General features: G+C 41.6%; 1 protein-coding gene across 13 annotated transcripts in view; it reads left to right on the top strand.

Moving 5' to 3' along the window:
* The window catches only part of NCOA2 (nuclear receptor coactivator 2), a 310720-nt gene that overhangs the window by 270541 nt on the left and 12882 nt on the right, over positions 1-27297 (top strand). For 11 of the 13 annotated variants that reach the window (XM_074386756.1, XM_039464455.2, XM_074386757.1 and 8 more), the window contains 10 exons: positions 1040-1250; positions 5756-5962; positions 8208-8423; positions 11557-11686; positions 18665-18830; positions 21472-21750; positions 21934-22011; positions 23381-23615; positions 25533-25710; positions 26313-26511. In XM_074386756.1, coding sequence (XP_074242857.1) covers positions 1040-1250; positions 5756-5962; positions 8208-8423; positions 11557-11686; positions 18665-18830; positions 21472-21750; positions 21934-22011; positions 23381-23615; positions 25533-25710; positions 26313-26511 — 1899 coding nt within the window. The remainder of the gene's footprint in view (positions 1-1039; positions 1251-5755; positions 5963-8207; positions 8424-11556; positions 11687-18664; positions 18831-21471; positions 21751-21933; positions 22012-23380; positions 23616-25532; positions 25711-26312; positions 26512-27297) is intronic. The other 2 variants (XM_039464456.2, XM_074386761.1) reach the window with 1 other exon arrangement.

The following is a 27297-nucleotide window of genomic DNA, read 5'->3' as shown; positions in this document are numbered from 1 at the left end:
CAGACAGTGGCTCTCTCCTGTAATCCCAGCACTTTGGGAAGATGAGGCGGGAGGATTGCTTGAGCTCAGGAGTTTGAGACCAGCATAGGCAACAAAATGAGACCCTATCTCTACCCAAAAAAAAAAAAAAAAAAATTAGCTAGACATGGTGGCACATGCCCATGGTCCCAGCTACTGAGGAGACTGAGGTAGCAAGATCACTTGAGCCCAGGAGGTTAAGGCTACAGGGATGAGTGTGTGCTACTGCACACCAGCCTGGGTGACAGAGCAAGACCTTTCTCAGAAAAAAAAAAAAATTTATAGCTTCTGTATAATCAGGTTAATAGTTCTGTGTTTGGTGACAACCAGTTTTTATCCTGCTTCCCTACATTTTGTCACCTAAGCTGGCGAGTGACTGGGAAAGCAATTGTCATTCAAAATTGAAAGTGCAAGCAGGAAAAAAGGACCACTCAAATTGAAAAGGCAGTACTTAGTTCATGGTTACTTCAAGATTATTGTGTTTCTTTCTCCCCACTCCACCACTCTTTTGAAAGACATAAAAAACATCCTGAAAGGAAATGACAATTTGTTTAAAACTGATTGGGTAAAAATTTGGATTACATTATATGCCAGGTTTTTTGTTGTTGTTGTTATTTCTTTGGGAGTTTTGACGATAAAACCTGGACCTGGACCGTAAGTCATAGTCTATTCATAATTAATTGGAAATATACAGTCTCATAATTAATTGAATGATCAAGCATAAAATAGAAAAGAATTTATAAATTGCCATTGAATCACAATACTGGAAAAGAACTTTCATTCTAATTCAGCCATCACTTTTTATAGATGAGGAAATTGAGGACCAAGAGATTAAATTACTTATCCTTTGTCAACTTAATTTTTTAAAAGATGATCAATTATCTGTTAGGCCTGAGGTGTGCATGAATCTACATCTTTTATTTAGCTGTGATGCCTTATGACAGGTCGATGATTGCAAATGGGCTTGTGCTGTCCACTCTTAGAGTAGGACTGGATAAACTCTTCTGTTTGTCAACTACAGCCTGGCAGTGAGCTGGACAACTTGGAGGAGATTTTGGATGATTTGCAGAATAGTCAATTACCACAGCTTTTCCCAGACACGAGGCCAGGCGCCCCTGCTGGATCAGTTGACAAGCAAGCCATCATCAATGACCTCATGCAACTTACAGCTGAAAACAGCCCTGTCACACCTGTTGGAGCCCAGAAAACAGCACTGCGAATTTCACAGAGCAGTGAGTATGAGAAATGGCTGGTTATGCCAAGAAATTTCCATAAAATCACTATCAGAAACAGGGATTATTGAAGTCTGATGCAACCAGCTTAGTCACTTTAAGGTTTTTGTGATCAAATAGCACCATCTACTGTCCTAGTCTTTTGAAACAGTATTCAAAATGGATCCTCCTGGGCATGGTTCTCTCACATTCTTTTGTGGGTAATTTAATCGGCATGGAACAGGGAGACTGACCTACATTGATGAAGTTCTTCAACTGATTGTCATATTTCCCTTCATTTCCGTTACTGCTTTCAGACATGGAGTTTATCCTGGATTTTATGTGTTTAATATACAATGAAATACTAAAATATAGAACATCTGGGAGCTATGCTGACTTTTTAGGGATAATATACTATTTTAAATTATTCTACCCTCCCAGACTGCTCAGCTGATAGTAACAGAAAATAAATTTTAAAAATAATAAAATACTTGCCGGGCGCGGTGGCTCAAGCCTGTAATCCCAGCACTTTGGGAGGCCGAGGCGGGTGGATCACAAGGTCAAGAGATCGAGACCATCCTGGTCAACATGGTGAAACCCCGTCTCTACTAAAAATACAAAAAATTAGCTGGGCATGGTGGTGCGTGCCTGTAATCCCAGCTACTCAGGAGGCTGAGGCAGGAGCATTGCCTGAACCCAGGAGGCGGAGGTTATGGTGAGTCGAGATTGCGCCATTGCACTCCAGCCTGGGTAACAAAAGCGAAACTCTGTCTCAAAAATAAATAAATAAATAAATAAATAAATAAATAAATAAATAATAAAAATAAAATACTCAGAAGTATTTATTATACATGAAAGGGCTACACACATGACAAATTCTGCCCTATCAGGAATCCTCATAAAAACATCACTTGACAGCCGGGCGCGGTGGCTCAAGCCTGTAATCCCAGCACTTTGGGAGGCCAAGGCGGGTGGATCACGAGGTCGAGAGATCGAGACCATCCTGGTGAACATGGTGAAACCCCGTCTCTACTAAAAATACAAAACATTAGCCGGGCATGGTGGCACGTGCCTGTAATCCCAGCTACTCAGGAGGCTGAGGCAGGAGAATTGCCTGAACCCAGGAGGCGGAGGTTGCGGTGAGCCGAGATCGTGCCATTGCACTCCAGCCTGGGTAACAAGAGCGAAACTCCGTCTCAAAAAAAAAAAAAAAAAAAAACACTTGACATGGAACTTTATAATATGTGTCTAAGTGTATTCTAATTACCTGTTTAGAAAAAAAAAATTTTTTTCATTTTAAAAACTTAGCATAAATTCATTATTCACTATGAACACTCGGCTTACAAACTTGATAATACCTGAGGTTATCTGATAGTTTTTAATGGAAGAAATTAATAATACCTGAAGTTGTCTGATAAGTTTGTACAGAAGAAAGTATCTGTTCTGTAGCAAGGCCATAATTTATAGAAAGATAGATAACCTCTTCAGTGTTAAATTGGCAAAACAGAATGATTTTCCCTTTCAGGTACAGTTTGAGCCAATACCTGGTATTTGTACTCAGATTAGAAATGGCAACTATCAGTCAAATTATAGAATATCTTTAATTACTAGGTCTTTTCTCAAGTGATTTCTGACCATTCTGAAATAGGCAAAACAAAAGAAAGATGAGTTTGGGCTGGGCATGGTGGCACTCACCTGTAATCCCAGCTACTTGGGAGGATAAGGCAAGAAAATCACTTGAATCTGGGAGGTGGAGGTTGCAGTGAGCCAGTATCATGCCACTGCACTCCAGCCTGGGTGATAGAGTGAGGCTCCATCTCAAAAAAAAAGAAAAAGGAAAAGCTTTTGCATGTGACCTTTCACACGTCTTTCTTGGGTAATGAAGTTTAATTGTGGATCATGGGAGATCACAAAGTCAAAGAGTTTAGAATTGGGTTAGAAACACACTACATAGGCTGGGCACGGTGCCTCATGCCTATAATCCCCGTGCTTTGGGAGGCTGAGGTAGGTGGATCACCTGAGTTCAGGAGTTTCAGGCCAGCCTGGCCAACAGTGTGAAACCCCATCTCTACTAAAAATCCAAAACATTTGCCAGCATAGTGATAGGTGCCTGTAGTCCCAGCTACTCGGGAGGCTGAGGCAGGAGAATCACTTGAAGCCAGGAAGCGGAGGTAGAGACTGTGTCACTGCACTCCAGCCTGGGCAACAAGAACGAAACTCAGTCTCAAAAAAAAAAAAAAAAAAGAAGAAACACATTAGGCAGCCTATGCTCATTAGCGTGGGGAGGTAATGGAAGAGTGTAGAATTCATGGTTTCTCCTCTTTCCGTAGCTCCTGATGGTATTCAGATTATTGATGGCAACCTGATAACCAAACCTGAGGAAGTCATGATTAAGCGTGCACATAATTTCTATTCCCAGCCCTAATTTTTAAAAATACTTTGTTTCTGTCATTGATGGTTAAGAACTTTTTCTTGGCCGGGCGCGGTGGCTCAAGCCTGTAATCCCAGCACTTTGGGAGGCCGAGGCGGGTGGATCACGAGGTCAAGAGATCGAGACCATCCTGGTCAACATGGTGAAACCCCGTCTCTACTAAAAAAATACAAAAAATCAGCTGGGCATGGTGGCGCGTGCCTGTAATCCCAGCTACTCAGGAGGCTGAGGCAGGAGAATTGCCTGAACCCAGGAGGCGGAGGTTGCGGTGAGCCGAGATCGCGCCATTGCACTCCAGCCTGGGTAACAAGAGCGAAACTCCGTCTAAAAAAAAAAAAAAAAAAAAAAAAAAAAAAAAAAGAACTTTTTCTTTTAAATGTGCTATTTCAGACTGTGTTTATATAATTCAGGGAAAATTAAGTACTTGAAATTATGTAAAACATTACTATAATTTGTAATAACTTTAAATTTAATAACATTAATAAATTATAGGTTGTCAGTGTGATGCTGGTCTAGTGCTTAGTACACATTACTTACCAACTGCAAAAACTATCAAATCCAAATGTATGTAGAATTTAAGGAAACTGTACTTTGAAAAGTAAGCAAGGCCCTGTAGCTTTAATTTAATACTGCTTTGGGCAACAGCATTCCCACTTAAAATTTTTAACTTCTAATGAGAGTAACCCCTTTAGATCCAATTCTGATCCTAGGAAATCCCAGTTAAGAAGTGATATTCTGGCCAGGCACGGTGGCTCACACCTGTAATCCCAACACTTTGGGAGGCCGAGTCAGGCAGATCACAAGGTCGGGAGTTCAAGACCAGCCTAGCCAACATGGCGAAACCCCATCTCTACTAAAACTACAAAAATTAGCCAAGCATGGTGACAGGCGCCTGTAACCCAGCTACTCGGGAGGCTGAGGCAGGAGAATTGCTTGAACCCAAGAGTTGGAGGTTGCAGTGAGCCAAGATCATGTCATTGTACTCCAGCCTGGGTAACAAGAGCAAGACTCTGTCTCAAAAAAAAAAAAAAAAAAAAGTGATACGCTGATATCCAGACCACATGTGTATAGGTTTGGTGATGTATGTAAGAGATATTTATAGCTTCATAGCTGTGAGAAAGCAGTACTCCTAAGTTTTAATATTGTAACATGAAGAAAACATTGGTTTACTTAGCAAATATAGTTGTATATTTGAAATTACTACTGGGAGCCAGACACGGTGGCTCATGCATGTAATCCCAGCACTTTGGAAGGCCAAGGCGGGAGAATCACTTGAGGCAAGAAGTTTAAGACTAGCCTAGGCAATGTAGTGAGACACTGTCTCTACAAAAAATTTCAAAAATTAGCCAGACTTGGTGGCACCTACCTGTAGTCCTAGCTATTCAGAAGTCTGAGGCAAGAGGATCTCTTAAGTCCAGGAGTTAAAAGCTGCAATTAACTATGATTGTACTGCTGCACTCCAGCTGGAGCAATAGAGTGAGACCCTGTATTTAAAAAGAAAAAGAAAAGGCCAGGCATGGTCACTCACATCTGTAATCCCAGCACTTTGGGAGACTGAGGGGGGGCAGATGACCTAAAGTCAGAAGTTCAAGACCAGCCTGGCTAACATGGTGAAACCCCATTTCTACTAAAAATACAAAAAATTAGCCAGGCGTGGTGGCGTGCGCCTGTAATCGCAGTTACTCGGGAGGCTGAGGCAGGAGAATCATTTGAACCTGGGAGGTGGAGGTTGCAGTGAGCCAAGATCGCGCCATTGCACTCCAGCTTGGGCAATAAGAGTGAAACTTCATCTCAAGAAGAAAGAATGAATGAATGAAATTACTGTTGGTAGGAAGGTGTATGGTAAATAATATACATGTATGTGTTTTGTTTTGCAAGATCATTAAGAATTAGAGACCGTTGATTAGATCACATGTCTGTGCGTTGCGGTGCTGCATGTGTTTTTTGTCTGTGATTTTGTCTTTTATCCGGGTAGTTGCTCCCTGACATGCATACCTTTGTCATTTTACAGACATTGTCCCGAAACACTACTGCTGTTAATATTACTTTCCATTATCCTATATTAACCTTCAATTTTCATTTGTTTTCTCCTTAGCTTTTAATAACCCACGACCAGGGCAACTGGGCAGGTTATTGCCAAGCCAGAATTTACCACTTGACATCACATTGCAAAGCCCAACTGGTGCTGGACCTTTCCCACCAATCAGAAACAGTAGTCCCTACTCAGTGATACCTCAGCCAGGAATGATGGGTAATCAAGGGATGATAGGAAACCAAGGAAATTTAGGGAACAGTAGCACAGGTAAGGGCTCAAATGCACTGTTGCTTTATTGGTGGGTTATTTAATTTAATGGTGTATTTATCCACATTAAACTAGTGGAATTTTTGAAGTGAACTTTTTATGTTAGAAAATAACATTAAGTTTGAAAGTGAGAAAACTATACAAATTTTCACTGTGAGAATGGCATATGGGAAAGCCTTCCAGTAAGCTAACCATTTAATTCTGTGATTGTTACTTTTATGAGGTTTCCAACCATTAATCCTATAGCTGAGACTTACTCACTTCTATCCCAGTTACTGTTCTAGGCATTGCAGGGTATGTGTAAAATTATTCCAGGAATAATTTGCTGATACCCCCAGAACTTCTTATGGATTGATTATTTGTTTTTGGAGAATTTCAGAATAAGAGCTTAAAATTTTTTATACTTCTAGGTGATAAAATTTTTATTGCAAAAAATACTAAGAACTTTAAACAGTAACATGCCTGGCCTTACAGCTTTCATTTCTGGTCCCTGACTCAGGAGTTCGAGACCAGCCTGGCTAACATGGTGAAACCCCATCTCTACTTAAAATACAAAAATTAGCTGGGTATTGTGGCACACACCTGTAGTCCCAGCTACTTGGGAGGTTGAGGCAGGAGAATCGCTTGAACCCAGGAGGTGGAGGTTGCAGAGAGCCGAGATCACGCCACTGCACTCCAGCCTGGGCGACAGAAAGAGAGTCCATCTCAAAAAAAAAAACAGACTGAGAGGGACTCTCCTAGTTATCTCTGCAGTAATATTGTTGAATTATGGATCACTTTCTTTTTTGCTTTCCAGACTTTCTATAATCTTGTCATATTATTTGGATAACAGATGTTTTGAAAAATAAAATCCCTTTCTCCCATATTTTTCTATAGTTCAAAATCTAATTCTTAAATGGTTTTTAAAATATGCATTAATAGAATACCCTTCTAACTTTTTATTTTAGTTTTTTCTTTTGAGACAGCGTCTCACTCTGTCACCCAGGCTGGGGGGCAGTGCTACAATCATGGCTCACTGCAGCTTCAACCTCCCAGGCTGAAATGATCCTCCCACCTCAGCCTTCCAAGTAGCTGGGACTACAGGCATCTGCCACCACACCCGGCTAATTTTGTATTTTTTGTAGAGACAGGGTTTCGTCGTGTCGCTGCTCTCTAATTCCTGGGCTCAAGCAATCTACCCACCTCAGCCTCCCCAAGTGCTGAGATTACAGGCATGAGCCACCACACCTAGCCTTCTGACTTTTTAAAATCTAACTAACTACCTTTCACCCTTAATCATCCTTACAGCACATTCTCATTTCATAAGTGAAGAAACGCCCACAGTGCATGTTCTATTCTTTTGTTAATTATACCCCATTTTTAGTTGTTTCTCATAATTAAAGAAAATGAAAGCAAGCCATATATTTGAAAGCAGAAGCTTTATGTATCCATCATTAAACACTCCAAAATGAAGAGACCTCATTTGGAGAGTTTCCTTTTTAGAATATCAGATGTTGGCCATTGTGAGCATCCTGGGGGCCAGGCCAGCATTAGGCTTTTATGTGTGGTCAGATAACCGTTAACATCTCAGAAAAGAGGGGATTTTTACAAATGTGTCCTAACCCATTCTAGATGTTTATAGTCAGGAATACAGCAGTCTAGGTATATTGAAGTTATGGGAGTTCCCTCGCCTTGGCTATGAAAAACTACAGTAAATATTAGAAAGATCCTGTAGTTTCTCCATTACTTAGAGGCTACTCTTGGTCAGTTTTGAAGTTTAACAAATTAAAATACCCTGAAGGAGACTTGAGGATAAAGTCTCATATAGACTTCAAGATATCTTCGATGATTTTTGTTTATAATGAGAGTATTGATTATCAGTTTTTACCTTGTTGCTCTTAGCCTCTACCTCCCTTTTGGAAAGTAAAGCATTTACGTGTATATCAGCTAATGTGATTCACTTCCTGAGGAAGGAAGTTGGGGTTATCCACATACCACGGCACCTGTTTTTTAGTACAGATGGGAACAATTGTAACAGTTTTTCTGAACTATAAAGAGTGGCAGGTCCATGTTATAAAAACTATGTAGTTATTGCCCATTCTTATTTCTTAGCCAAGGGCCCACATCTGCCCAATGAGAGTGTTAGCTGTTGGCTAAGTTTGAATTACAGTATGATTGTCTTGTAGGGTAGGATTATCTGCTATTCATACATGGTAAATATGTTTTCAGTTGCTGCATCTCTCAGTTTTCTTTGGCTTGCACACAGGAATGATTGGTAGCAGTGCTTCTCGGCCTACTATGCCATCTGGAGAATGGGCACCACAGAGTTCCGCTGTGAGAGTCACCTGTGCAGCTACCACCAGTGCCATGAACCGGCCAGTCCAAGGAGGTATGATTCGGAACCCAGCAGCCAGCATCCCCATGAGGCCCAGCAGCCAGCCTGGCCAAAGACAGACACTTCAGTCTCAGGTCATGAATATAGGTAAGGTGGCTCCAGTGCTCTTTGCTTTTAACATTTATGCTGTCCTAGAAAGGAGTATCAGCTCCATAAATTAAAGACATACTTCTTATGTGCAGTTTAGATAATCCTCCCATGTAAAGCTGCCATGAGTGGGATTTTGCTGGAACTCTGTATAGAATCAGAATCTCAAAAATTCTCCAGTCGTATAAGAGAACCGACTGCCTTTGAAATGTTTTATTTTTGTTACCTAATTTTAGGGGAGAAGTGAATTATAACATCCCACTGTTAATAAAGAAATAGGCCGGATGTGGTGGCTCATGCCTGGAATACCAGCACTTTGGGAGACTGAAGCAGGAGAATAACTTAAGGTCAGGAGTTCAAGACCAGCCTGGCCAACATGGTGAAACCCCGTCTCTACTAAAAATACAAAAATTAGCCAGGCATGGTGGCAGCCACCTGTAATCCCAGCTTCCCAGGAGGCTGAGGCAGGAGAATTGCTTGAACCTGGGAGGTGGCAGTTGCAGTGAGCTGAGATGGTGCCACTGTACTCCAGCCTAGGCAACAGAGCAAGACTCAGATAGATAGATAGATAGATAGATAGATAGATAGATAGTTCGGTGGTACAGCAGTATTTCTTTTTTTTTTTTTTTTTTTTTGAGACGGAGTTTCGCTCTTGTTACCCAGGCTGGAGTGCAATGGCGCGTTCTCGGCTCACCGCAACCTCTGCCTCCTGGGCTCAGGCAATTCTCCTGCCTCAGCCTCCTAAGTAGCTGGGATTACAGGCATGCACCACCACGCCCAGCTAGTTTTTTTTTTTTTGTATTTTTAGTAGAGACGGGGTTTCACCATGTTGACCAGGATGGTCTCGATCTTTCGACCTCGTGATCCACCCGCCTCGGCCTCCCAAAGTGCTGGGATTACAGGCTTGAGCCACCACGCCCGGCAGTATTTCTAACTCTATGTGATCACTGGAACAATATCTGGAGCTTAAAATTCAGATTCCTGAGCCACCACCTAGACTACCAAATCAGACTTTCCCAGGCCCTCACTGAAGGGTCTTACAGAACATGTCACAGAATGTGAAGATTACTAGAATTCTATCTGGAGGCCATTCACATATTATTAAAATTGATGGTCTGATATGTCATATGATATCATTTATATGGAATGTCCAGAATGAGCAAATCTGTAGAGACAGAAAGTAGAGTAGTGGTTACCTAGAGCCAGAGGTTGCAGCAGAGGGGATGCTCAGGTGGGAAGTAGGGAGTGACTCCTAATGAGTAATGGCTCTCTTTCTGGGGGAATGAAAGTTTTCTGAAGTTGGTTGTGGTGATGGCTGTGTAACTCTGAATATACTAGAATTCATTGTACACTTTAAATTGCTGATTTGTATGTTATATGAATTATCTCTCAGTAAAACTGTTACATTTTAAAAATTAATGGTCTGTACAACTCATACTTGAGATTATTTCCTTTATCATTGACATGTTAGCTTTCCTTTTGTACATTAGCATAATTCCAATAAGTAATGTTTATGTTCTTTTCATGTACTTGCACAATGAGAAAGAGCTAATCATTCACAAAAAGATCAGGCACTTTGGGAGGCTGATATGGGCAGATCACCTGAGGTTGGGAGTTGGAGACTAGCCTGGCCAACATGGTGAAACCTCATCTGTACTAAAAATACAAAAATTTGTCAGGTGTGGTGGTATGCATCTGTAATCCCAGCTACTTGGGAGGCTGAGGCAGGGGAATCACTTGAACCCGGGAGGCAGAGGTTGCAGTGAGCTGTGATCACGACACTGCACTCCAGCCTGGCAACAGAGCAGGACTACGTCTCAAAAAAAAAGAAAAAAAAAAGATACTGGGGTTGTTTTGAAAAGACAATGCAGAATTTTCATCCTAACTTGGCATTAGTTTTCTTACCTATTTAATTGTTATTTCGGCTTATTTCTGAGAGATGGCATTTACATTGCCTTACTACACTGAATGTACTTAGTGAGTGGTTCTCAAACGTAAGTTTGTATAATTTGAGGGTTGCCTGAAAAATACTAAAAATAACCAATTTCCATGCAGAATTAAATGAGAAAATTTTAAATGTTTATTAATTGATTAAAAACCAATGTGAGTACCTTATATCTAGAAATGTAATTTATTCTCAGTCTTCACTGAAGAGCATCTGACTCTTGAGCTTGAAATGTGGCTCTGTATGTTTTATTGTATAGCTGAATTTCTCTAATTTTTAATAAACTCCAAAAAGCCATGAATTCAACAGAAAATTATCTGTTGGAATGGAATACAGGTCTACAGATAATGATGATAATATAATTTTTTAAAAGCTCATCTCATCCATTAGCTTTAAAGCCTTTCAGAGAACTTCTGAGAAAGAGTGTGTGTGGGTTGCCTGGGCCTCCTTTCTGCTCTGCTCATGCTCTGGTAGGGAGCCGGCTGAAGTACAGTTAGTGTACGTTCAGTAGCCAGCAGTCTGGACATGCTTCCTCAAAACATGGTCCAGCCCGCTGACTCCCAGTCAGGGAGTCTGCAAGGCCAAAACTATTTTCATAATAATCCCAAAACACTATTGCCTTCTTTACTCTTACTGTCGCCCAGGTGAAAACAGAAGATTTCACTCTGTTCCGTTAACCCAGGCATTAAAGCTATTTGCAGAAATGTAAAACAATGCCAATAAAGGAATTTTTTAAATGTTGCATTCAAAAATCATATTTATTCCACTCACTTGGATCTAGAAAAATTTTATATTAACATATAATTTATTGTGATTTTTAAATGAATCTATACTTTTTTTGTATTTCTCAATTTCTAGTACAGTAAGTATTATAATATCAGTAAATAAGTAATATCAGTAAGATGTAACCCACATAAACAAAACTTTTTTGAGTATTTAGAGTCTTAAATGCTAAAGGTTTAGAATGATTTGTCTAGATAGTCTTTGAAATGGGTAATTAGCCTTCATATTCATTGCCTTTACTTCTATTCAGAACCACAATTTTATCTTCTTATTTTCACCTAGTTAATTATTATTGCTTCTGTCTTTTCCATTTTTAATAAACCAGACATTTCACTTTAAATGACATAGCATAATTAGATGCTCTCTTGATTAAAGACGTAAGATTTTTTTCTTCTCCCTTTCTAGGGCCATCTGAACTAGAGATGAACATGGGGGGACCTCAGTATAGTCAACAACAAGCGCCTCCAAATCAGACGGCCCCATGGCCCGAAAGCATCCTGCCTATAGACCAGGCGTCTTTTGCCAGCCAGAACAGGTGAGTCGTGAGCACCTAGGGTAGCCACCTATTTTATATGTGTCCAGAAGTGAATCTTTTCCTTTCGAATAGTCGGTGCCTGATCAGTTTTGGTTTATTTGGACTGTATCATCTACTAGTCAAGGCACAAAGGGAAAGGGTAAACCCAGAAATCAGTATGACCTAGGACGTGCCTTTAAAGAAGTTAAAATTTAGTTGAAAAAATGTATGCTGATAACTGTAATTTGAGGTAGTGTGCAGTATGAAAAACACAAGACAAATAAGCCAAGTTTCAGAAGAGCATCCAAGCAGGATGCTTGGAGAAGACTTCAAAGTCTTGAAGAAGAAGTCTGATTTCAGACGGCAGAGATGACAGGAGGCCAGTCCAGCTGGTAAAAGCTGCACATCAGAGGCCCAGAGTAAGGACTGCTGTGAGTAGAACTGAGGCAGTGGATAACAGAGGAAGAGCCTCAGGCAGGCAGTGTGGCTCGTCCCAAACTGGATGCCAAGGGCGGTGGGAGGTGGTATGCACTGCGTAGACAGGGAAGTGCGCCCCAGGTAGATAGCCACTGCCGTCACACCTAGAGCTGCTGTTGTACTTGGAGTTGGTGGTTTCTCACAGTCAGTCTTGCTCTTTGATTCTGATTTCATGATGTCCGTGAATGGTGGGCTATTTCTAGATATGTTTATTTGATATGTTAGAAACTCACCCATTTCCATGAAAATTTGAGACACAGGTTTAACACAGGACAAATGTATAATAATTAAATCTACCACCTGATAGTTGTTTTTGGATGAAATGTTAAAGATTAGTTTTTAGGAGGAACTAGGCCCAAAATTAGGACTTTTAGTGTTGCCCAAACAGGAAGAGAGTTCTGTTAAAACAAAAATGGAAGCAAGTCCAGAATTATACTTGGTTCAGTAATAAAGTAAGCGTGTTAAGTTTGCTGTACGAGTCTCAGTGACTCAGCACTGCCCTAACATGTTGTTGTTTCTGTTACTGTCAGTTAGGTTTTTTTGCATAAGCACCGTGTGGACAAAACAAAACATTTTCATCACCTTTAAAGTTATTTCAGTTTTTCTAACCATTCTCACATTTTTTATTTTAAATAATTCAGTGTGGAAGAAACTTAGGATCAGCTTTATGGTAATCTTATTGTCATAGAAATTCAGAAGTAGTGGATAACAAAGATTCTAACTGTGTCTCTCTTTTGAAATAAAAAAGCAGTGCTTTTTTAAAATCCCCTTTATAAGTATTACAGTTGATATTTAGGAACAGGTTTATTTGTTTTTGTTTTTGTTTCTGTTTCTGTTTTTTGAGGCAGAGTCTCAGTCTTTCACCCAGGCTGGAATGAAGTGGCATGATCTCAGCTCACTGCACCCTCCGCCCGCTAGGTTCAAGTGATTCTTCTGCCTCAGCCTCCCGAGTAGTTGGAATTACAGGCACATGCCACCATGCCTGGCTAATTTTTGTATTTTTAGTAGAGATGGGGTTTCACCATGTTGGCCAGGCTGGTCTTGAACTCAGGTGATCCGCCCACCTCAGCTTCACAAAATGCTGGGATTACAGGCATGAGCCATCATGCCCGGCCTGGAACAGGTGTTTTAGTTTATGTGTACATTTCAAAAAGACAGTAGTTTACCCCTTGAATCTGTACATGTTCCTTCATTTATAACTAATTTCCACTTTTAGTTCCATTACAGATTTTTTTTTTCCTTCAGTCATCTGGTATGTAAAAGAGAGCTTTATATTATGGCCAAAACTTATAGATTACTTTTAGATTTCTGTTCGTTTTATTAAAGGGAATTTTTTCTTGAAATACAATAGCTGCCTTTCATGAAAGACCTCCTTGGCCAGGCGCAGTAGCTCATACCTGTAATCCCAGCACCTTGGGAGGCTGAGGTGGGCAGATCATGAGGTCAGGAGATCAAGAACATCTTGGCCAACATGGTAAAACCCCACTGAAAATACAAAAATTAATCAGGCATGGTGGAGCTTACCTGTAGTCCCAGCTACTCTGGAGGCTGAGGCAGGAGAATCACTTGAACCTGGGAGGTAGAGGTTGCAGTGAGCCGAGATTGCACCACTGTACTCCAGCTGGGCAGCAAGAGTAAAACTCCATCTCAAAAAAAAAAAAAAGACTTCCTTTTGCATTAAGTTCACAATTTTGGATATTTTTGTTTTGAGATAGTGTCTCACTTTGTCACCGAGGCTGGAGTGCAGTGGCATGATCTCCACTCACTGCAACCTCCACCTCCCAGGTTCAAGTGATTCTCCTGTCTTAACCTCCCGAGTAGCTGAAATTACAGGCACCCACCACCCCGTCCGGCTAATTTTTGTATTATAGTAGAGACAGAGTTTCACTGTATTGGCCAGGCTGGTCTCAAACTCCTGACCTAAAGTAATCCACCTGCCTCGGCCTCCCAAAGTGCTCGTATTACAGGCTTGCGCCACCGTGCCCCACCCAAGATCACAATTTTAATTTGATTTTCTCCTGTTCAAAATGTATCTCTAAGAGTAAGGTTTCTTTTGTTAACTATTTCTCATCATTCAGTAGCTACTACTTTTTTGCAGAATTTTGAAAATGCTTTTGAAAAGTGAAGAAATGGTAATGTGGTTTCTCAAGCAAGTGCTGAGAGTTTGACCTACTTCTCCTTCTTCCCATACTTAATGACTTCTAGTTCATAAACATGTAGACTTTAAGGTATGGGATTTCTATTGATTATGGATCTTTCTCTGCTTGTTTATTACTTACTATTTTGCACCAGCCTGGGGCCTTTGTATGTTTTTCCCTTTATTACTCTGAATTCCATTTTTGTCTTAATATTGTACTTATATGTCAGCTGCTCTCCAGGTTGTAACTATATGTGTAATTGCCCAAAATATAGGAAAATAATTTCTTCTTTGTGTTAGTGGCCAGTTGGGGTTGGGAGTCTGGATCAGTATTTTTTTGTTAGCAAGCATATTATGACATCTCTAAGGGAAATGATGTCCTTCATGATATACCCAAATTTGTAACACCAAACTACAAGGCAGTGTAGTTTTCTGAATATAAAAGTAGTTTTTAATGTATTGTAGCTCAGCCAAATTAGGAGCCTTTTGTTTTCATCCACTAGAAATTTACTACACCTATGCTGTGTTTATGTTCCAGCACTGTTCCAAAAACAAGTAGAGGATGCAGTGCTTGCCCCTTGTGAGCATGTTGTGAAGTTGGCATTTTTTTTAAAATCGTACTTTAAGCTCTGGGGTTCATGTGCAGATTTTGCAGGATTGTTGCATAGGTATATACATGCCATGGTGCTTTCTGCCTCTGTCCCCCCATCACCTACATTAGCTATTTCTCCTAATATTATCCCTGCCCAATCTCGCCACCCCCTGCTGTCCCTCCCCGAACCCCCCACCCCCCAGCATAACCCAGTATGTGATGTTCCACTCCCTGTATCCATGTGTTCTCATTGTTCAACACCCCCCATAAGTGAGAATATGCGGTGTTTGGTTTTCTGTTCTTGTGTCAGTTTGCTGAGAATGATGGTTTCCAGATTCATCCATGTCCCTGCAAAGGACACGAACTCATTGTTTTTTATGGCTGCACAGTATTCCATGGTGTATATGTGCCGCATTTTCTTTGTCTAGGCTATCATCGATGGGCATTTGGGTTGGTTCCAGGTCTTTGCTATTGTAAACAGTGCCACAATGGACATACGGGCACATGTGCCTTTATAAATTGTTAGTTTCAATTCACCATAGCTCAGTAGGTGATTTAAGGCTGAGAGGAAAGTGGGGTGCTCTGTGAGGAGATAGGTGGTGTCCTGATGTAAAATAGACCCTCAGCTGGAGAAGAGCTTGGGAAGGTTGGGCTAAATATCAAGGTCTTGGTTTTCTGGTGATGTATGTAGTGTCTTTGGAGACAGATCAGCTGCCCGTGGTGGCTGAGGCTCACGGGGAAGGTGTGAGCATTAAGTTTGGGGAGGTTAGGCATTATCAAAGGCATGTGTCCTTGAATTTCACCACCACTGCCATCCTGTCCCAGGGGTGTTTTCCTGGGAGAGCTGAAGAACAACGTAGGAATTCAGAGTAGAGCCCTTGTGTTCAGTAAAGTGTGCTTTGGGAGTGGGAACCTGAGAGCATGGTATTAGAATCATAGATAGCGTGCAAGCAGGGAAGTTGTTGGGAAAGTCTCCTGAGAATCCCAGCTTGAGTTGAAGGGGGCTGGACCAAAGCTGGATGACCTGGAGGCACTGTTTTACTTTTTAATCTCTGAATTCATTTGCAGTTTTTTTTTAATTAGAAAAGAAAAGCTTATAACAAAAAGTGATTTTATTATGCAGGAAATTGTTTAAATGCCAATTATTGTTTTAGTTGTTTGTTATTAAGCAGTTGGCTGTGTTGCTGGTCTGTCATGGTACAGTAGTCTTACAAAGGCACAAGACAGTGCCTGCCTCCTCTGACAGTGCATTTCCCCCAGATGTGCAGCCTTGCATACATTAGATTTCACACGGGCCTACCATCAGTGAATAAATCTGAAATGGGAGGGTTGCGTATGAATGCAGCTTCCAAAAAAACAAGTTGAAAATGACAAAATCCAGGCAAAGAAGATCCTTGAATGCCAACTTAACCAGCATTTTTAGGGAATGAGTTGCTGCCTAAGAGAATTTGATAAATAGCTGACATTGCTCTTGACTGACTTGAACTCTTTCATGGAACTCTTGCCACATCCATGTTTGTTGGTTCCTCCTCATTGAGGAATCTCCTCTCTTCGCTTCCGTCGCAGATAGTTCAGTGGTTTCTCCCTCTCCTGCTTTTCTGCATCTGCTTCTTCCTCCCTCTCCCTGAGTGTAGCAGTAGTAGAACAGTCTGATCACATTTGGATTTAAAGAAGGTTCTAGGAGAGTGTGGACTGTGGAATAGAGGCAAGAGGAAGGAGCCAGCAAGCTGCCAGCATGTGTGACTTGGTGAGGCCCAGTAGTGACAAGGAAGGGGCAGGAGTGAGAAGGGCACCTGCCTCTCAGGGGTCTCGGTGGGTCCCTTAGAAACACAAGGAGCTCCTGCAGCCAGGGAGTTGGAGAAGCAGGTGAGGAGTGGCCTCAAGGGCCCCTCAGCTGGACAGTTTCCAAGTTACTAGAGGTGAGTAGAGAGCATAGGTTGTTATTAATGCATTCCTTTATGGCCATTTGAAATTAATTGTTAGTTTCAGTGCTGGCACTTCAGTGTTTCAGGATTATAGGCCAAAATAGCCTATTAGAGCATTTAAAAACCACATGATGTGTTGAACTGTGTTAATAGGTAATTTCAGTTCTTGACGAGTTTATTCTCACTTGCTTAACTTTGCTTATCTATAAACTTTTTGTTTTTTAATCTATAAACATTTATTTTCTCCAAAACATCATGCAGTGGCTCTAAGAGGACAAAATAGACTTTCGGTAAAGTACAAATATCATTTCTCTTTTAGTATTCAGACAACTCAGGAGCTCTTTTTTTAAATCCTCCTCTAGTGTGGCTCATGCCTTTTATCCCAGCACTTGGTAGGCCAAGGTGGGAGGATTGCTTGAGGCCAGGAGTTCAAGACCAGCCTGGACAACATAGCAAGACCCTGTCTCTACAAAAAAATTTACAAAAATTAGCCAGGTGTGGTGGCACACATCGCATCTGTAGTCCCAGCTACTCAGGAGGCCGAGGTAGAAGGATTTCTTTAGCCTAGGAGTTTAAGGATGTAGTGTCCAGTGATTGTGCCTGTGAAAAGCTACTGCACTCCAGCCTGGGCAACATAGTGAAACCTGTCTTTATTAAAAAAAAAAAAAAAAAATTTTTTTAGCAGCCAGGTGTGGTGGCCCACACCTATCCTAGCTACTCAGGAGGGTGAGGCCAGAGGATCACTTGAGCACAGTGAACCATGATGGTACTACACACAGACACACAGACACACACACACACACACACACACACACCTCCTCTACTCTAATTTGACAATTAAATTAAATGTATAGGAGTTTTATGTACCATCGGTTTAGTATTCTGATTTTATCATCAGTTATATAATAACATATAATTTGCATGTTCATGATTCACATTCCTTGTGTACCTAATGCAGGAATGCTAAGAGGTATACTTCTTGAGGCTTTAATAAATGTTTTCAGGCCAGGTGTGGTAGCTCACTCCTGTTATCTCAGCACTTAGGGAGACCAAAGTGGGTGAATCATTTGACCTCAGGAGTTCAAGGCCAGCCTGGGCAACATAGTGAAACCCCACCTCTACAAAATATTAGCCGGGCATGGCGGTGCATGCCTATAGTCCTAGCTACTTGGGATGCTGAGGTGGGAGGGTCACCTAAGCCCACAAGGTCGAGACTGCAGTGAGCCATGATCATACCACTGCATGTTAGCCTGGGCAATAGAGTGAGACCCTGTCTCAGAGAAAAATAAATGTTTTCAAGGCCTGTTTGTGCATGACTAAGACATTTCCTATCAGCCCAGCCAAATTTAATCTAGCTGCAGCTGAGTTCAGGAAAATTAATGCAGCTCTGATGCCTTTAGTTCTCTCGTCTCTCCCAGGTGGGTCATCACAGCCTCCTATAGAAAAAGAATCTTAAGTCAATCAGTGATTCCTACTAAAGTGTAGAAAAGTCCTTGCATTCCTTCAATTTATATGCTTGAGGAGTGGGCATAGTTTGGTAGGCCCTGGACTCACACACATCCATATGGAGCCCCAGCTCTGTGGTGTCTACCTCCAGCCGATGACTTAACCTCGCCTCACTGAGCCTGGGACCAATGGAAATAAAAAGCATACCTTAGATATCTAGATTTGTGTCTGGCCTGCATTGGGCACTGAATAAAGTGTATTGAATATTTCAGACTGTCGTTTTGTTCTCTGTTGGGTTAGTACAGTAGTTCATTGCAAAGACCCTGGAAGTCAATTGATACTTTCACCTTTGAGATAATAAAAATTGTTCTCTAATCAACTAGCTTTTCCAGTGGCCCAAGGTGGCATTTCTCTCTTTACAGGCAGCCGTTTGGCAGTTCTCCAGATGACTTGCTGTGTCCACATCCTGCAGCCGAGTCTCCGAATGACGAGGGAGCTCTCCTGGACCAGCTCTATCTAGCCTTGCGGAATTTTGATGGCTTGGAGGAGATTGATAGAGCCTTGGGAATACCAGAACTGGTCAGCCAGGTATGCACAGAAGGGTAGCACCTGGGGGCCAGGCGCTCTCATGGGTTCAAAAGTATCTGTTCTCTGTTTACAGGTGTTCCACGGTCTGCTTTTTAGAGTATACTAGTTTTTACCTCATAACAGGCTGGCCCTGTTTCTTGCTTCCCTTTGCTTGTAACCCTCACATAGACTTTGGCCTGAGAATGGAGAACACTGAGAATGAGCTTCGCATATAGTTCAGGTTAGCAGAAAGACACAAACGCAAGACCAGCTCACCTGGTGTCCGCCCTTGCTGATAGAGAGGGACACACAAGATACAGAGAAACCACAGAACACTTCCCCGTGGAAGTCGCTATGAGTGGTTATAGTCATGACCACTGTATTCATTTTGCGTCTGTGGGCTGGTGATAGGAAGCTGTTTGTGCTAAAAGAATACTTTCCACATAAGTTAGCAGAAGTCATTTTACAGGTAGCCGCAGCTCTTTCATCATTTTTACCTTTAAAAATGTTGGGCTATCCTGAAAATGGAAGTGAGCAAAAGAAAAAGAAAAAAAAAATGGTGGGCTAAAACCTTTAAATTATGGTTTAGTTCACCATAATTTTTTGGACATTTAAGCAAAATGGGAATATTGAAAAGTTAACTAATCTTAGTGAGCTTATTTAACCTTCTTCCAGGTAATTAGTTGGTTACTATAAAAAAGTAAGTCCCTGTTTTGAGAGTACCTGACAGCAGTGGTAGAATAAATAACCTAATGCAGTGCCTTGAAAGAACAGAACAGTATCTGAACCTGGCTGCATAGCTACCTTTGTGTGAAGCAGTGCAGCCTGGCTCACTGTGTGAAGAGTAACCCAGAAAAACCATCGTGTTCTCGTTACTGTTTACCTCTTTACTTAGCATGAATCATCTTTAATTCTTACTGCCAAAAAGTATCTGCCAGAGTCCCGTCTACTTCCTGGCCATATGATGTGTCATCATCTTTCTGAGAGAAAGGCGATGCAGAGTCATTGGAGACTTCTCTGAAACATTAAAATTAGTCTTCTCATAATTCCCACCGTTGAGCAGACACAGGTAGGAGTTAGGACTTATAAATTCATATTGAAAACAGCAGAATGGAAAGAAATGACTTGAGGTTACGTGATAGAACCTGAAATAATTAAGAAAGGGAAATGGAGTTTGAATATTTCCTGTGTGACTGGTTTGCTTTGTCTTCAGTGATAGGTAGAATTAAGCATTCAATACTATTTTACCCTTGAGTCTAAGTGACATTTAAAAATGTGATCCATGGAGCTGCTGAGTGACTTGTAACATTATCAAAACAGGTGTCACGTCATTTAATATTTTTAGTCTGTTTTTCACTCACTCCTGTTACTTCTATTTTGTGTCATCAAATCCACCATTATTATAATATTGTCATGAAACTGAATTTTAGAAATATTATTTGGTAGAGTTGAGGGAAATACAGAGTACACATTATTCATTTTCATGTTAAAGTGCCGAGATAGTTTTGTGTGTGTAGTTAGAGCAGTAATTCAGCAGTGAATGATTTCCTCTGCTTAGGCTCCCCTTGTTTAGAATTACCATGGGGAGGGCAGTGGGCCCCTGGCTCTCACAGGCTGGCCATTGGGTTGTGCTGATCAGAGCTCAGGGCTCCAGGTGGCTCCAGCACAACATGGATAGACTGTTTTCAAGAAGGCCTAGGACAACACTGGCTAAAGAAAACATGAGAAATTTTATTTGTTGCTAGAGTCTTTCCTTCCTTTATACCATTAGGCTTGTAGCAAGTACTCCTAGAAGTAGAAGGAAGAGGAGAATCAGCCAAGTCCACCTTTCCACTCAGCACATAGACATTCAGGGCGATTCTGAGGTCTTTCAGACCCTGGGAAAGTTGTGGGTTTGTTCACCTGCCCCATTCTGACCCAGGTAGATAGGCTAGCCCTAAGAAGTCAGGAGTGACAGACCCATAAACCATGTCTAGTAGGTGGTGAGAGGATGATGGCAAAATGTGGGGCATGTAGGGAATCCTGACAGCCACAGAAAACGGTAAAGTAGATAATAGGCAGCACGTCACACTGGTGAGGAGCTCAGCTCCCAAATCATAAGCTGAATTGGATCCCACCATTTACTGGCTGGACAGGGCTTGTTGCAATTCACTTCATGTCCTTAAGTCTCATTTTTTTAGCCACAAAATCAGGATAATGATGGTCAGTACCCCACACCACTGATCCCAGCTAGGTACCAAAGAGGTTATCTAATTAAAATGAACTCTATGGCTATGAATAATCAAAAAACTTAACACTTCCAAGGGATATTTACATCTGAAAGTCCCGGCCAATCTGATCGATGGAACGAGTAGGGTGCATTCTGTAGTCCTGGCTTGTTTTTCCCCTTTTCTTGGAAGAAGTACTGCTGGGAGTCCAGTTTGGCCCCTGCTTCTGTCCTTGGGTAGCCGAAACTGTGAGCAGAGGCATTTTCTAGAAAGAAAAATGGAGTCAAGCTAAAGGTACCTTTGTGTAGTAAGTATTTTACTTTTTATGCTTTGTAAATATTTTACAAAGCATAAAAAGCTTCAAATGTATGACAGCGAGAGAAAACAAGCTCATACTGACTCTGCTGTTTTTATGGTTTAATTTATTTGTTTGTTTGTTATTTGGGGCTTTCCAGAGCCAAGCAGTAGATCCAGAACAGTTCTCAAGTCAGGATTCCAACATCATGCTGGAGCAGAAGGCCCCCGTTTTCCCACAGCAGTATGCGTCTCAGGCACAGATGGCCCAGGGTAGCTATTCTCCCATGCAAGATCCAAACTTTCACACCATGGGACAGCGGCCTAGTTATGCCACACTCCGTATGCAGCCCAGACCCGGCCTCAGGCCCACTGGTCTAGTGCAGAACCAGCCAAATCAACTGAGACTTCAACTTCAGCATCGCCTCCAAGCACAGCAGGTCTGTTCTTTGATGGCACCTGGGAAGTCAGGGGTGCTGGGTGGAGGACATGAGGAAGAGATGGCGCTGCTGTCCACCAACATGCAGATACTAGGCTGAGGAGGGCAGTTACTTGGAAAGGGTGATTTAAAGTAAAATGTATTCTGTTTTTAAAATGTATTTATCCTGTTCGTATGTATTTAGAATCGCCAGCCACTTATGAATCAAATCAGCAATGTTTCCAATGTGAACTTGACTCTGAGACCTGGAGTACCAACACAGGTAAGGCAGCACGCCAGCCATCAGCTTTTGTTAGTATTCAAAAGTATCCCCGCAGCTACTTTTGTCACCTCCTCCCCTCTGAAGAAAGTTAACTTAGTTGACGTGGATCCGGATCAGCACACTGGCCCTGTACTGTCACCCAGTTACCTGTCTAGTATGTTACATTTTTCCCTTCTAATCACTGCCATGTTTATTGCCAGGTACAGTCAATTTTTGTTATTTTAAGGAGTTAAAACACTGACTTAGAGAACACTAACCTCTAGGAGAAATACACGGTTGGGTTCCTGCAAGTTTCTGGTCACAACATTGTCATCATCCGGTCAACACATAAGCTTGTTTTATGTGTGTTTCTTTTAAAGAACTCACTGTAACTCAGGCCTGAATGGCGCTTATCTAGCATACCTGCTTTCTCCAGAAGGCACCTCACCACCCCCTGCACTTAGGGACACTAGAGAGCACTGCAGCAGCCTGTCTGGGAGCCAGTTTAAGCAGCAAAATCACCAACAGGAGAAGCAAAAAATCCAAAAATCTTGGAACCAAATAGACCACAAAGACAACACTTGTTTACAGTATGAGAGCTGAAACCAAAAGGCAAAGTGTTGCCTTGTTCAGCCTCAGCTGGAAGTAATGCACATTGGGTATCTGAAATGTTATGCCACTGTGCTCATGTCTACGAATGACCGTTTGACAGGAGCATGAGTATTGATTTGAGGTTTACAAATAAATTTTGCCGAATAGGCAACTTCACAAATGCGGAATTCACAAATGAGGATCAACTATATCTTAGAACCTGTGAGCAGCCTCACCCCTCTGACTGAGAGAAAGCACCAGGATCCCTTCCCTTCATCCATCCCGCCTTTCCTCCCTCCCTCCCCTCCACCTCCACCTCAGCCTCTGTGCATTCCTGTCAGGCTCTCTCCCTGCTCTCCTCCTTTCCTCCTGCCTCTTCTGAAGTGCACCACATCACCTTTTGTCCCAGTGATTATATTTCTCTTTAGACTTGAATGTTCCTTGAATGAGACTAAACTGCCATCCTCAAGGTTTAGATCACAGTCTTCTTATAGAAAGGACTGTATTCTTTTGAGATCCTTTAGTTAATTTTGTCCTTACTAAATGAGTTAATTGATATTAGCATCAAACTTAACCCTGCTAAGTCATAGGAAAGCTTCAGAATAATATCTTTAGAACTTAGAAGCTCACATTCTCAATCACCAGTTGTTCAACTCTGAGTTAATCCTTTCATGTCATTTTTTTCCAAATAATTTTACAGATGATAGTACCATTTGCTAGCCTATCTATAATATCCACTTTGTTTTTTAATCTGTTTCTGCCCCCAACATTTTCCTCCATGTATCACCCCTGATTTCAGGCACCTATTAATGCACAGATGCTGGCCCAGAGACAGAGGGAAATCCTGAACCAGCATCTTCGACAGAGACAAATGCATCAGCAACAGCAAGTTCAGCAACGAACTTTGATGATGAGAGGACAAGGGTTGAATATGACACCAAGCATGGTGGCTCCTAGTGGTATGCCAGCAACTATGAGCAACCCCCGGATTCCCCAGGCAAATGCACAGCAGTTTCCATTTCCTCCAAACTACGGTACTGGACTTACATCCCCACCACCTTTCACCAGTCCTTTCTCCCCAGTGTTCCCCAGTCCTGGGTCACAGCTCCTCTCTCACAGCTCTTTGCATGGCTCCCAGATGAATCTGGCTAACCAGGGAATGATAGGAAACCTGGGAGGACAGTTGGGGCCTGTGAGGAGTCCCCAGGTCCAGCACAGTACCTTCCAGGCCCTCAGTTCAGGTACCTCCTTTTCTCTGAGTGCAGGTCTTACTTTAAGAATGACCGAAGTAAGTGTGTATGCGTAGACTGTGTCTATCTATCTTGTGTGCGAGTGTGTGTGGATCTGTTTATGTCAGTGTCTAAAAGTGCATATGTATTTATATATTTGAAAGCCTCTGAGTCTGACTCAAACAAATCAATAGATATAAAATGTAAAAAGATCTCTATAAATTTTTAAATATTATAGTCATTCTGTGACTTTTGAAAAATGGAGACTTTACAGATGATACCAGATTTTTAATGAATAGATAATTCTTGAGAAGTAGTGTATAAAAACCACAATGGGAGACCTCTTAGTTCTCTTCATATTGATTTGTTATTTAATGTCAGTCTTAAGAGATACCAAGTATGTAATGTCATGAACATTAATATTTGTGTGCATGTCATGTTCAGTTAATGGTTGAATTATTGATAAGTGCTTACATTAATGTTAACATTCAAAATGACTTTCCCTACCCTTTGCCAGTTATCTATAAATAACGCTGGAAGTCTGTTGCCAAAATCCAATTCTCTTGTTTCATTAAAGAACAGAAAGATAATGTGCAGTTCTTTCCTGTATGATCTTAAGCTTTTCTTTTGTAGCTAATTTAAATATTAATTAAATATGTATTTACATGTCTTGAATGTAAAAATGTACTTAATGCCATTCTCAAAATGTTGCCTTCTTTGTCTCCCACCTCCTTTCTCTATTTCCTTCTTGATGATTTAGAAAAGTCTGCTAAAAGTTCTCTTTCCTTTTAAATTCTTTTTGCCCGGAAACTGAACAAGAAGCATACATTGAATTTTTTTCTTATTCTTGCTAATTGTGAATAGCCCTGAAGTAACGCAGAGCTCTTTATAAAGACAAACAAGCTAACCATGAGTACAGTTACTTATTTTTAAAAATGGATTCATCTCATCATGGAATGACTTCAGCTCATTCAATGACAAATTATTCAGATGTGTTGACTTTTGATATATAGCGGAACTTTAATCCAATAATTTAAACAATCTGGCCAGGCGCAATGGCTCAGGCCTGTAATCCCAGCACTTTGGGAGGCCAAGAATCTCTTGAACTCAGGAGTTCAGGACCAGCCTCAGCAACATAGTGAGACCTTGTCTCTACTAAAAATGTTAAAAGTTAACTGGGCATGGTCATGCATGCCTGTAGTCCCACCTACTCAGGAGGCTGAGGTGGGAGGATCCTTAGAACCCAGGAGGTCAAGGCTGCAGTGAACTAGGATCATGTCCCACTGCACTCCAGCCTGGGCACCAGAGTAAAGACCCTATGTCAAAATAATAATAATAAACTTAATTTAAACAATCTAATTGCAGTGATAGTTTTGATCAAAGAGAAATATATATTTGATCCATTCTTGGTTTGGAAAGGAATTTGAAGAAAGAATAGCATTTTTTCTTTCTAACTTTAGCTGTGATGGTCAGTCGTTCCTAGGCACCTTCTAACTACTAATGGGAATCAAAGTATAGAGGGTTTTTTCCTCCATATTTTATCTGAGTTTGGAAACTTTCTTAAATGTATGTAATTAATCAGTATGTAATCAGGTATTCGAAAGTAATTTTTTATGCATGATTAAATTGGAATGTTCACCCCCCCCCACCCCCTCTGGTCTCTACGATAAAACTTAACGGTCTTTTTTTGGATTTATGGTTTTTTTGTTTGTTTGTTTTAAGGAATCAGTCAGCAACCTGATCCAGGCTTTACTGGGGCGACGACTCCCCAGAGCCCACTTATGTCACCCCGAATGGCACATACACAGAGTCCATTGATGCAGCAGTCTCAGGCCAACCCAGCCTATCAGGCCCCCTCTGACATGAATGGATGGGCACAGGGGAACATGGGTGGAAACAGGTAACACCATGTTTCTGTGTGTTGTTGAGATAAATGATCACCAGGAAAACCTTCTATAGCCTACATGTCTCCTTCCTTTTTTTATTTTTTCCCCAAGTCTTTGCTCACAGAAGCAATATCAAGCAAACCTTTAAATAAGTCAGTTTACTTTTCCTAGAGCAGGAGTCACTAGAATTTACAAAAGCTTAGAAAGAACATCCTTTGGAGGAACAGAAACATCTTTAAGAAGGTACCACCAACCAATTTGTGATAGAAATTGCTGTGGAAAGGGTGACCTAGAAGCCATCCTTTATCACCACATATGATAAAAACAAACATGAGGTCCTCGGATGCAGGCATGGAAGTGGGGGATGTCCTTCAGCCGTCACAGTGGCGCTATGAAAAGGAGAAGGATTTGCTTGCCCCCACCGCTTTGTTGAGTGCCACTTCCCCTGCTGTCTCAGGCCTCAGCAGGCCACCACCTGCTGGCCATCTCAGCCTGGGTTCATGCAGTTCAGATTTATTCACTCAAAGTAAATGCCTGAGAAACAAGTGCTCTGAATTGCCTGCCTCTGGATAGCAGCAAGCTGTAACATTCATTCAATCTTTCCATTGTGTTCCAGCATGTTTTCCCAGCAGTCCCCACCACACTTTGGGCAGCAAGCAAACACCAGCATGTACAGTAACAATATGAACATCAATGTGTCCATGGCGACCAACACAGGTGGCATGAGCAGCATAAACCAGATGACTGGACAGATCAGCATGACCTCAGTGACCTCCGTGCCTACATCGGGGCTGTCCTCCATGGGTCCCGAGCAGGTGAGCACCCAGAGGAGAAGCCCAGTGGCTTCAGATCATGGCTTTTTGTCTGTTTCTGCATCAAATATGTCTTTCCATGTACCTAACCTTAGCCACCAACTCCCACATTTATTTTGAAGAGTGTTTTTCACCTTACTTTCACCTGTGTTAGTGACAATGATACAAATCCTTGTTGATGATTAAATTAACAGAAAGGCTTCCTGACTGCTGGAGGAGCTTTTAAAAAAAAAAATTTTTTTTTAAAGACAGAGTCTCGCTCTGTCACTAGGTGCCAGGCTAGAGTGCAGTGGCATGATCTCGGCTCACTGCAACCTCCGCCTCCTGGGTTCAAGGGATTCTCCTGCCTCAGACTCCTGTGTGGCTGGGACTACAGGCTGGTGCCACCACACCCAGCTTTTTATATTTTAGTACAGATGGGGTTTCACCATGTTGGCCAGGATGGTCTCAGTCTCTTGACCTTGTGATCTGCCCACCTCAGCCTCCCAAACTGCTGGGATTATAGGCGTGAGCCACCGCGCCCGGCCTAAAATATTTCTTAACTTTCTCATCATTGACAGTTTTCTCTTATTTGAGGGATTCACCAGTATCTAAAATGAATCTCTAAAAATGAAGTGGTGAGTGTACTTTTAAAATAGGTTTATTTGAGCTGGGCACAGTGGCTTACGCCTTTAATCCCAGCTCTTTGGGAGGCTGAGGTGGGTGGATCACCTGAGGTTGGGAGTTGGAGACCAGCCTGACCAACATGGTGTAACCTTATCTCTACTAAAAATACAAAATTAGCCGGGT

This window comes from Saimiri boliviensis, chromosome 15 (assembly GCF_048565385.1).
Source record: "Saimiri boliviensis isolate mSaiBol1 chromosome 15, mSaiBol1.pri, whole genome shotgun sequence".
Lineage (NCBI taxonomy): Eukaryota > Metazoa > Chordata > Mammalia > Primates > Cebidae > Saimiri > Saimiri boliviensis.
Note: the sequence above shows the minus strand (reverse complement) of the source record. Positions and strands in the feature narration are given on the sequence as shown.